Genomic DNA, 12,324 nt, shown 5'->3' with positions numbered 1-12,324 from the left:
CTGTATTTGTGCTGAATTTGATGCTTGTATCACCAATTGAAGGATTGTTTCAGTTATCTGCTGCACTAATAAGACAACAGAGCATGAAACAGCTGCCGTCTGTTATCTTAAACATGTGCATTAAGGCCGGGTTCACACGGCAGGATAATTAGGCCGATATCGGACCCGATCTTCCCCCTTCCGACAATCTTAAGGATGCCCCGACAATCGTGATGACGCTAAAGATAATCTTATCAGATATTCTTGCCGTGTGTGGTGTGTCAAAAGGGTGTCAGGAGCGCTCTGATCGCAAATCGGGGATATTCAACATGTTGGATTTTTTTTTTTGGCCCGATATCGCGTGTGTTGTGTCCTCTGACCACAAACGAGCACGCAGCCTGTTGAATGTGACGTGCAGCCAATCAGAAAGCGAGGTGACAAATGTACGGAGTGGAAAATAAAATCAAAATAGCTGTTCTGACTTACCAGAAAGTCTGGTGGTCGCGCTGTCTCCGCTCCTTTAAAGAACGCCTTTTCTTTTTCTATCGTTTTTTTTCCCTCTGTTGTAAATAGTCCACAAAGTACCTCCGTTTGTTTACTCTGAAGTCACGTTTAATCTCGGGAGATTTTACAAGATTTCCTGTCTGAACTGTAAATGTTCGTGTGTGGTGTTGTTGTCCTTACCGTGTGGCTGAACGCCATACACTGGACGACCAAACCTGTTAGATCCATGATTTTTGATCTTCACTTGTGTGGTCTCTCAGGTTTTGGAAAGATAATTTTAAAATCCTGTCGTGTGAACCAGGTTTAAGGCAACCCGAATTAAAGGAGAAATGCTGCTTTTAACAACCTGCACCTCATTTCTGGCATAAAATATGGTCGTTTGGTTCAAATGACGTGTTCAGTTCAAATGTGAAGCAAACATTTTTCTTCTTCTACTAAGGTAGATTAGAACTTTTTGTGGTACACAGCACCAACTACTGGACAGGAGGAACCTAGGAGTCAATGTGACTCACTGATTTCAAAATACAGCTCTTTCAACCAGACGTGTGGTGCCGTGACATGTCAGTCATCTGTGTCCAATCAGATTTCAGTGGAGTCCAGTGAAACCCTCACCTCCACTCTAGCTCCATCCATGCCAGGAAGTGTTCAACATTTCCTGTTTCACTGTGACTGAAAAGTTGGCACTTCCTGTTTGAGTGTGAGCTTGCCACTGAGTTCCCGTGAGATTCCATGGGATCTTGTCTGTCAATCCAGGAAGTGTCTGACATTTGAACATTTCCTGTTTTACTGTGGATTTGAAAATTGGCACTTCCTGTTTAGAATGCCCTGTACCATGAGTGAGCTTCGCGCCGCTGCGCGATGCTTCGTGTAATAGTTTTTACAGTGCAATTACAAATGGATCAGAAAAGTCCGCAACTTTACAGGACAAAGTCGATAAAAGAGGAAAATGTACAGCTTACCTTTAATGTGGAGGTGATGATTGTAGAAAAAGCTTGTTGTGGGGCAAATTAGTCCAGAACATAGCATAATCCAGAGAGGGAGAACTTTAAACTGTCACGCACGTCATTGTGTGACACGACTTTATCAGGCTTTAAATGAATTAAATGAAATTGTACATTTATGTAAATTTGATAGCTTAACTATTTTGATTGTACCTGTACCTTGATGTGTTGCTGTATGTGGTTAAATGTTTTAAAAATGTTGAAAACATTAAAGGTTCATTAAGTAGTTCAGCGCAGTTGGAACCAAAATGGCGCCATGTTCTGAGTAGACGCCACTCTCAATAAAGGCACTCTGATAGTAGCGGTACACAAACTCGTGATAATTCCTCTTCCAAGATGGTCGATTACAATACCGCAGTATGGAGCTCGGCGTCCTTTTCAAGTGTTTTTGTCTCTATACGCACACCCTTTGCTGTCACGTGAGTCTCGGAAACAACACAAGCTTTGGTGAATCTGTACTTGACGTCAGCTTTGGGGCCTCGATACCCTTCGGAGCGTCACGAACAAATATTTTGGGTTACGATACAACGTAAGCGGTTAGTGTTTTAAACATTCTTTTCACCAACCTCAGTGCTGAAGTAAAGGAAGAAAATCCGACGTTCGAGTAACATTGCGACTTAAAGGAGTAGCGTTAGTACCGCTGTGGAATTCGAACGTCTGTATTATTGCATTGTTAGTGTATTAATATTAAAGGAGCAGAGATAGTTGTGTGTTTTTTTTTAATTAATTAATTTATTTATTTTTGCTTTGTTCTGGCCTGGGTTAGCATCATTTAGCACTGCAGCTAAATTAGCCACTTCTTCAGCGTCTATCAGCTTTATTGCTATACCAGCTGAGTTACCCATTCAACGCATAAAGAATTTTAGTCATGTCATTGTATATATTATGTCACTTTAATTCAGGTGTAGTAAGTTGCATTGCATTGTGTGTATGTCATCATTAATTTTCGTAGAGCAATTTGTTACATTCATGAGACTCAGGTCATGTCATGTCATATCACTGCAATACTCTGGCATGTAATACACAGGAGATACATTTTAATTAAAAAAACATGCTTTAACCCGTTCAGATTGTAATTAAAGTGCACCCTAGCCAGCTGCTACTACGTAGTAAATAAAGTGTGATGCTTGCTACCTGTCCCGAGTACCACGTGAACTGCGAAAATAAGGGCTCCAGTGAGCGGGTCGTGATCTGTTTAATTATATTGAGGGTTTTCATGTGATGTATCGGTCACGTGATTTTGTGCCCTGCGGCCATTGTGGATTACCCTGCGGTGACCGCTGTGATACGCTACTTGCATTTGGCGAACATTTGCAGAAGCTTCAACAATGGTCAGTGTTTGTGCTGTCGTTGGTTCTTTAGAGGTGATTAAAAACGAGGCAGGTTGCTCATTTTACAGGCTACCAGCAGTTATTGTGCATCAAGCAGTGGAATGTTAGGATCTTTCTAAGTGACATAGAGACCTGGCTCAGCAGAAGAGGCAGAGCAGAAGGAAGCTTTAATATGGCCAGAAACAAGTAGACCCCCCCGTAAATCCAAAGCCACCCAGAAGAGCGCTCCGGCTGCCGTCGGTGTGAAGAAGCCTCACCATTACAGGCCCGGCACCGTGGCACTGAGAGAGATCCACCATATTAAGCTTACGCTGCGAAACTGCCGACCACTTTGTTACATCGTCATTAAATTCACTGTCCGGTACAACATAGGGATCCACTGAACCAACTGCTACATATCGATCACGATAAACAGCTTTATCTCGAGGGTTTAAAGCCTCGTAATAAGCATTCATTCTCTCTATTTTTTTTTCACGCGCCAGGCGCGTAGTAATCCATGATGAAGATAGTAGCAAAAGTGATTGAAAACCCTCTATAAGGCTGACAGTGTGTGTGTTTGCGCACATACGCTTTCAACCTAAGGGCCCGGTCACACGGGGCATTAGCTGAACGAAGGAAAAAAGTCACAAAGCCACAAATCGTTGAAAAAAGTGGACGAATGAGCCGGCACTTTTCCCTTCACCGAAAAGCCTGCAAATCCAGAGTGCATAAAAGGCCGAAAAAAAAAGAAAAAAAAACGAAGCGAATGACGAGCTTGACGCTTTAAACAAAATCAAAATGAAACATTCATGATAATGTGACTTGGCAGCGGGTGTCAGACCAAGAGCCAGCCTGTGATTATTTCTGCAGCGAGTCTGTGTACTCCACAGCCACCTGCAGCTGCGAGAGCTTTGTCTTTACGACAGCATGTGCGATTGTGCGTGCATATGCACATTCCAGCCAGAAATGGCTGGAATGTGCACAAATAGTTAAAGTAGTTGATCAGACGTTCTTGTCGCTGTTGTTTCTGTATTAAAAACCTTGCTTTTTGTCCCACACGTGGAGGAGTCACATTCAGCTCGTCGGATCTTTAGTTATTGATCTGTTCAGATATCGTCAGTGTTTTTTTTAAATAAATATATTTATTAATTTTAGTGAAAAACAGACACATACAATAAAAAAATATACAACAGAGATATAACGATGGGTTAACAGAAAAAATAGCCAGTGTACCAAGAAGCATTGTCCCATATGATAAGGGGGAAAAAAAAAATTTAAAAAGAAAAATAATAATAATAAATAAAATAATAGAGTAAGAAAAAATGAAAGTCTTATAATGTCCAATAAACAATATTATGTTTCCCCTGTGTCCCCCCATCCCAAAGAATGTTTAATAAATTTGAACTTTCCAAATATTTTACAAAGGGTCTCCAAATTGCCTAGAAGAGCTCAATTTGTCCTTTCAGAGTATAGATTATCTTTTTCAAAGGAAGGCTAGAGGACATTTCTTGTATCCAATGGACCACAGTTGGGTGCTCAATTTTCTTCCAAAACAATGCTATCAAACGCTTAGCATGGAGTAAGCCAATGTTCAAAAGTGTCTTCGCTGAACTATGCATAGAGCAATTTTGGGGATATAGACCTAAAATAAATAATTTAGGATGTGGTTGTATATTTACTGTCAACATTATATTTATCACACCTGCTATGTCTTTCCAAAACTTCTGTAACTCCTCACATTCCCACAAGCAATGGTATAAAGTACCCTTCTCTCTATTACATTTGACACGTGTCTGGAATATTGTTGTCAAAGGAGTGAAGTCCAGTTAAGCTGTAAAAGCTGTAACCTTGTGTTTACACTCTGGGTATGAGCCTTTAGACAGACCTCCTTCCACTCGTCTAGAGACACTCGTATATTCTCACCTATGTCTTCCCTCCAAGAGTTCAGCCTGTTCACAGAAGATTCGGTCGATTGATCAGTTAACAAATTATACAAATGGGAAATACGCTTTTTGGTATAATGATAGTCAGATATTGCTTTCTCAACTGTTGATAAAGCAGGTATGGTAAGTTTGTTCTTTAGTGAAGCTGCAACAAAACTCCTCACTTGTAAAAAATTTAAAAAATGTGAGTTGGGTAGATTATATTTAACTCTTATTTGTTCAAATTACATCATTACACCATCACAATATAAATCTTCAACCTTAATCAATCCTCTATTAGCCCACATCTTGAAACTTAAATCCGACATACCTGGCTTAATTTGAGTTACCCCATATAGGACTAAAACGTGAGAATGAAATGTCTTTTTTCAATACTTTATGAACTTTATACCAAATATTAACCATATGTAGAACCATGGGATTTTTTGTCTTCTCAGCTCTTTAACTGGTGCACTATATAAATATGAGATAATAGGCATCTCCATGTCAAGCAAGGAAGATTCAATATTTGCCCATTCTGGAGGGTGGTCATCCAAAAAGTAAAACATCGTTCTCAATTGTGCGGCCCAATAATACCGTTCTAAGTTTGGTGTTTTTAGTCCTCTATCATATGGCAAGTAAAGTAAAGTTAATCTTAGCCTATGGCGACGGTTATTCCAAAGAAAATTTGAGACCAATTTTTTAATCCGTGAGAAAAGGCCCTGTGGAACAGGCAGTGGGATATTTTGGAATAAATACAGAAGTCTAGGAAGCATGTTCATTTTTACAATATTAATACGCCCGATCAATGAAATGGGTAGATCTGACCATCTTTCTATGGAATCAGCTAGGGACTGAACTGCTGGGTCGTAGTTAATTACAGAGATTTTATCAACCTCTGGTACAATTCAAATTCCCAAGTAAGTGAAGCCGTTGGACAGTTTAAATGTTGAAGCCTTTCTTAAAAATTGTGGTTGTTCCTCTTTGTTGAGAAGCATTAAGGAGGATTTAGAGTCATTAATTTTATATCCAGAAAAGCATCCAAAATTCTTAATAACATCTTGTAAAGTAGATAGTGACTGATCAAGATTTGATAAAAAAAATAGAACAACATCATCCGCATAAAGCGCTATTCTGTGATCTGTCTTGCCAAACTTAATACCAGTAATATTCCTATGGCTTCTAATTGCTATGGCGAATGGTTCAATAGCTAGAGTAAAGAGGAGAGGGGAAGTGGACAACCCTGGTGTGTCCCCCTAGAGATTTGGAATGGATCAGAAATTATGCTGTTTGTTAAAATTTCAGCCATTGGCTTTGTAGAGAGAAGTCCCACCCATTTACAAAACTTATCCCCACAACCCAATCTAGATAAAATTTCGAATAAATATGGCCATTCGAGTCGATCGAAGGCTTTCTCCGCATCGAGAGACAGAATCGCAATATCGGGGGAATTTCGTTTTTCGTGCAATGAATTAATTAGCTTTCTCACGTGAAATCCGTGCCGCCCTTTAATGAAGCCATTTTGGTCCATATGTACTACTGATGGTAAACATTTTTCTAATCGAAGAGCCAGAATTTTATCCGCATTTAATAGGGAAATCTGACGGTAAGATTGGCATTCATCTTTGGGTTTTTCAGGTTTTGGAAGTAATGTGATCAATGCGGCCCTCAGAGTAGGAGGGAGAATTCCATTTTCTAACGATTCCAGAAACATTTCTAAAAGGAGTAATGAAATTTTAAATTTGAATTTTCTATAAAAATCTATGGGGATCCCATCTGGGCCTGCCACTTTTCCTAAATTCATTGCTCCATAGCATCCATTATTTCTTTGATAGATATCGTCAATGTTTGTTTAAGACGTCGGACTTGGGAGGTTGGACGAGAATCAAACGGAACGCTGATGGTATGGGAACTTCACAAATGATGAGGAACCATCAAGACAGAAAACAAAATGGAATACGGACGAATTGAGGTTGTCGTCAGGATTTGTTCACATTTTTCAATAGTTGGAACATTCTGACGAAGCGCCAATGACAGAAACGAAGCTGGACGACGGTCAAACGATGTCTCCGAAAGTCAGTGTGAATCCAGATTTCTTGTTTCATTTTGGCTTCGGTGTCCTTTGTTAGTGCTGTGTGACCGGGGCTTAAGGGCCCCACTGATCTCCTCCTTGGTGTCCCCAGTCACCATACCAAGTTTGTTGTTGATTCCTTAATTACTGTGGCTGCATAGCGGAGCAGGTCATGATCTAAGGCTGACCGTGTGTGTGTTTATGCACGTTTGTTTCACAACAGTAGAACTGGTAATCCCAAATAACATGATTTTTCAGTGTTGTCAGCACTGCATGGGGTACACTTTGCTTATCACCAGAGTCAAATTTGGAAGTTGTCACACTATACGGTAAGTGCACAATCAGGTGTTACCATTTTAATAATGCAATGTTACCAACCTATATCTCATAAAATAATGCCATTAGGGACATTAGAAGCTATTGCTAAGGACCCTTGGGCATACCTTTATCTGTGCCCTGCTTTTTACAGTTTGGAATTGCATAAAAAAAAACTAAAAAATGGTGAATATATGGTGAAAAAATGCAATTTTTTGCATGTTACCTCGTTTCATGTAAAATTTGCTCATTATATAATAAAGCTGATATTTATCCTCTCGAACCTTTCAAAGAACTACACCAATCAGTGACATTCCCAGTATTTCTCTGGTCATGACACAAGTTACGGAATCAAAATATCTTCACTTGGAGCCGAGCAGCAGTCATTTAAGTAAAATAATAGGTTTGTAACCAGAATCCAAATTTGTCAATTCATTTGAGAAAACACTATGTTCTAAACATAAATCCTTTGATTTCATAATTCCTGTTTATTAGATTTGACACCTAAATGGATCCCCTACAAAACAGTGCTAGTAATTTGTTTCAGTATTATTGCTGGAACTTCTGGGAAATTCACAATCAGGGATGTGGATGTCCCCCAAAATATTGTAGTCTCCGCAGTAGCATACTCACAGAGGCAACACTAGGTGCAGGAATGATACCAATATATTTCACTAGAGTGTCTTTGTCTCAACCATGATCTAGAAATTGGAAGTGATATATTTATTTTTAGTACCTCAAGAATGACAATTTGTGCCAAATGTAGTCTCCGTAGAGCCTTGTAGTCTCCGTAGTAGTAGCTCTCTACTGGAATCACTTGTAAAACTATGATGGAGGTTTTACAGCAGAAATTTTGATCCTGTCTTTTGACTCACATTATAGGACACAGAAATAACACCATTTCCAATGCTTTGGTGTGTAACTTTTTGGAATAAAAGAGTTCTTCATAAACCTAATGTAGTCTCCGTAGTACCTGTTTTTGTTGACAAGGATCAAGCACTCATTCTGTCAGCGAAAAAAATCTAAATGGTATTTGCTCATGAAATTCTGCATGAAGATCCCTTGGGATGTTGTTATCATTGTGAAACAAACTATTAAGCATTATACTGAATTTCATTTTTCGCCAAAAGTGAAACACTAGTGGTACACCTGATTGTGCAATTACCGTATAGGCAACATCGTAGAGCACTCCTGTGGTTTAAAAAAATTACTCCAAAACATAGGGATGGCACAATAACACTTTTTTAAATGTCTGATTCGATATTGTAAGTTTGGATATCTGCAGAGACGATACAAATCTGATACAGTGTGTCTCTTAAAATGGTAAATGGACTGCATTTATATAGCGCTTTTCCATCTGCATCAGACGTTCAAAGCGCTTTACAATTATGCCTCACATTCTCCCTGATGTCAGGGTGCTGCCATACAAGGCGCTCACTACACACCGGGAACAATAGGGGATTAAAGGCCTTGCCCAAGGGCCCTTAGTGATTTAGTGATTTAACAGATTAATGGGTTCATGGGTTCTGGACTCAAGCCCAAAACCTTAACCATTAGACCATCACCGCCCCCAAGGTGATGGTCTCTTCAAACAAACAAAAAAACCCACAGAAAAAAACTTTGGAGGAGAGGTGATATCTTGATGCTTTTGTACACTTTTACACTCAAATATAAAAATCATAATTTTACAGCTGGGAAACAATATGCTTCTAATGGCCCAGTCACATGGTACACGACGATTCCTGAAAAAAGTAAAAAAAAAAAAATCACAATTCATTGAGAAAAGATGGACGAAATAGCTTTATCACTGAACAGCCTGCGAAGCAAGAGCGCAAAAGGGACGAAAGAGGAAGGTAACGATCTCGACGCTTTAAATGAAACATGCTTGGAGCCACTGCTGGAGCAGTGTGTGCCTGCATCTCTGAGTTCCAGGACTCTGCGCTGGGATGGAGCTCATAGGGTCTGAGACCTGGAGAAACTGCATACAGAAGCTGTGGAGATCTGTGTGCGCGTTAGTTGACCCACCTGCTCTGGTTCCTCGTCCAGAATCCACACTATCTGTCAACATGCTGCATGCTCCATCTTGCTCCAATTAAAAAAAATAAATAAATAAATAAACTGGTGTGCCGTGGTCACTGCTGTATCACTGTATTACATTACTAAGCGATATATATTGATTTATAATAGAAAACGTAAAACGGGGAATTCTGCCTTCCAGAACAGCTCTTTATATAATCATTTGAATTATCTACCTGTTGCCACATGTACATAAGGGATGGATTGTCATTTCTACATTCATATTGATATATTTAATAAAAAACAATAATCACACGCAGGAGCTGCAGCTGCCACTGCGTTCAAGTGCCGTTGGAAATTACACAACTTTTTGTTGTTTCAAATTCAGCAGTTGCTTGTGGCAAAATAATTAATTGTATCCACACAAAAGATTAATTCTTTCCTATATAAGGTGCCTGAGCCCATTGAAGCTGACCCCCCACCCAGATAAAAAAAAAAAAAAAAATCCAAGCAAACAGGAGTTTGCACTGTAATTTCCGACGGTACATGAACGCAGCGGCAGTGCGGCAGTTCGGAGCAGCAGTGCTCAGAAACTGGTTTCTGCACTGTGTGAAAACATTCAGGTGGTTGAACGAAGTCAAACTAAATGCTAATGTTACAAAAACTAAGCAAATGATTAAAAACGCCAAGAACGACAGCAAAACGAAATACGGACGAATTGACGTTTTTGTTGCCCTTCGTTCAAAATTTTGGACAGTTTAAAAATCCTGACGAAGCACCAGCTGCAGGCACGAAGCTGCGCGAAGGTTAAACGATGCCAACGAAAGTCCAGATTTCTTGTTTCGTTAGGGCTTTGTTGCCCTGTGTTAAGTGCTGTGTGACTGGGCCATAAGGAAGAAATACATTGCACGCAAATGTAACACTGCTTTATTTCATCTAAACCTCATCACCTTTAGCAGCATTTCAGTTGTTGCGGGGGTGGTGGCCAAGCGGTTACATAAGTGCGCTTGTTTCCAATGCAGAAGGTTCCTGATTCAAACCCGTCCCTGCCCATCCTCCGTGTAGTATAGAGTTGGGTTAGGAAGGGCATCAGGCATAAAACTTGTGCCAAACTAACATGTAGATCCATTTCGGGTCTGTTGTGGTGACCCCGAGTGGAAAAACAAGGGAACAGCTGAAGGGACTTTTAGAAGCACTTCACTAATCAGCAACATCCAAACATTCATCCTTTTTAGCTATTGTTAGCTGTCTGACTTAGTCACACCTCAATTCAAAATGCTTCTATGAAATTTAATTGAAAATGTATTGCAATGTATCTAATGTTATTATGTATTGTGCTGTCATTCTTTTACTGTGCTTAAGGCATAGACCGCTGTCCCAACCAGTGTGACGACCTGCAGCCAAGATGTCCTACACAGATGCCACCTGGTCCCAGTCTCGGGACTTCAATAATTTAATCCAGATATGCAGCTCCAACACACAAAAGATTACTCAAAACAGTGAGTGATAACCGTTAGTCTGTTAAAGTTCATCTTTACACATGATGTTCCAGTGACTAAAGTGACTAACTCTGTCTGCAGCTGGCCAGATCAGAAATCTCTTGTCTCAGACGGGGTCAAAGTGGGAAATGCCAGAGCTACAAGAGAGGCTGTAAGTCACAGCTTGTTTGTGGTCATGAAATAGGGCTGAAACGATTAATCAAGTAACTTGAATGATTACGAAAATTACAAAAATTCTTTGCCTGAAAGCTTTGTTTAATGCTATAGTACGTATGCCAGGCCTGTATGTGGTGCTGTAGCACTCCCACATAAAACAGAAGACAACAGAGCATGTGGATAACCAATGTAAAGCCTCGGTCCCACCGAATAATAAGCCATGAATAATGAGTGTGTCATGGGTGTGTCAGTGATCATTCAAAGAATTGATCCACATTTTAAGGTATCACCTATATGCTACTAAGGCCCCTCTGTCTGCCTTTCTATACCTCACATGTGCCAGGTATCAGCCTCTAGTGAGCCACAACCGACCTGTCGTTTAAGCTCCATCCAGCCTCGAATGGCTCGTGTCGCCACATGTGATCCATGTAACGCAACAGTGCACGTTTAGGCATGGGTTTGGTCCAAACCTCCAGCCCATCCACACTTGGTCCCTTTAAAGTGTGGGTTTTCAATTTACAGCATCCATTCAAGATGTCACATTTTTTTAACACAGCCCAAAAAACACGCTCCTGCACAGCCCGGCCCGAGTGTGCCAGGCTGCAGTTCACCTGTGTTCCAGAGTCATTAAATGCACCAGACCAGCTAGAACCAAACCACAGGTTCCTGGACAGTCACCTCTGCACTTCCTCTCTCTGGCTTTATTTCGTCTGTGGCTTATAGACTCATTTTGACACCATGATCCAACTTTTAACTTTGTGTTGGTCCGTTAATGTATGCAAAATCGCTCTTATGCTTCTCTCGTTCTGTGTTCCTGGACAGTCACCTCTGCGCTCCTTCTTGCTGGCTTCATTTCTTCTGCGGCTTTAAACAGTCATTTTGACACCGTGATCCAACTTTTGCCGTTATTGACTGCAAAATCACTGTTTTGCGAGCTGGCGTTCTGTGTAAATCGGGTGGGCAACTTGTTCCAGAAAGGGCCAAGCGGGTGCAGGTTTTCTTTGCAGCCACTGACTCCACCAGGTGATTTCACTGATTAACTGATTCCATCTGTTCAAAGTGATATTAATCAGTGAAATCACCTGGTGGAGTCAGTGGCTGCAAAGTAAACCTGCACCCTCTTGGCCCTTTCTGGAACAAGTTGTCCACCTCTGGTGTAAATCCTCATCTAGAGCGCGAGTCATTACATCAGTGCACACATACAGCGGAGCTCATCTGATCCATTAACAAGATGTTAAATCTATCATAAACATACTTTAACAGCTGCTTATGTAGAAGGGATGAACATGCAGTTGTTTTACCAAGCTATTACAATAAAAACACGACAGATAATTACCTTTTTTAAGCTGTTCCATATATGTTCTCCACCTCAGTGCACTAGAGAGAGGGGGAAAAAAGGGTCCAGCTGAAACAGTCCTCTGTGATTCCAGAAGCGATTAGAGGTGTTTTCAACTGCCAAGCTCTGACAGAAAATGATTAATGCGCTCTAAAATATTGATTTTATATACAGTTCCCGGCACACAAAGCAGGTGGAATTGTGGTGCGTAAGAG

The 12,324-nt window shown here is 40.5% G+C and overlaps 1 protein-coding gene across 2 annotated transcripts in view; it reads left to right on the top strand.

Moving 5' to 3' along the window:
- Positions 1-1,881: 1,881 nt before the first annotated feature.
- Positions 1,882-12,324, top strand: part of LOC117513707 (syntaxin-12-like) — a 113,008-nt gene continuing 102,565 nt past the window's right edge. The window contains exons 1-3 of one of the 2 annotated variants that reach the window (XM_034173948.1): positions 1,882-2,013; positions 10,481-10,617; positions 10,699-10,768. In XM_034173948.1, the coding sequence (XP_034029839.1) occupies positions 10,524-10,617; positions 10,699-10,768 (164 nt within the window). In that variant the 5' untranslated portion in view covers positions 1,882-2,013; positions 10,481-10,523. Of the gene's footprint in view, positions 2,021-10,480; positions 10,618-10,698; positions 10,769-12,324 lie in introns of both variants that reach the window. The other variant, XM_034173949.1, reaches the window with a different exon arrangement.

The sequence above is a fragment of the Thalassophryne amazonica genome, chromosome 7, assembly GCF_902500255.1.
Source record: "Thalassophryne amazonica chromosome 7, fThaAma1.1, whole genome shotgun sequence".
Lineage (NCBI taxonomy): Eukaryota > Metazoa > Chordata > Actinopteri > Batrachoidiformes > Batrachoididae > Thalassophryne > Thalassophryne amazonica.
Note: the sequence above shows the minus strand (reverse complement) of the source record. Positions and strands in the feature narration are given on the sequence as shown.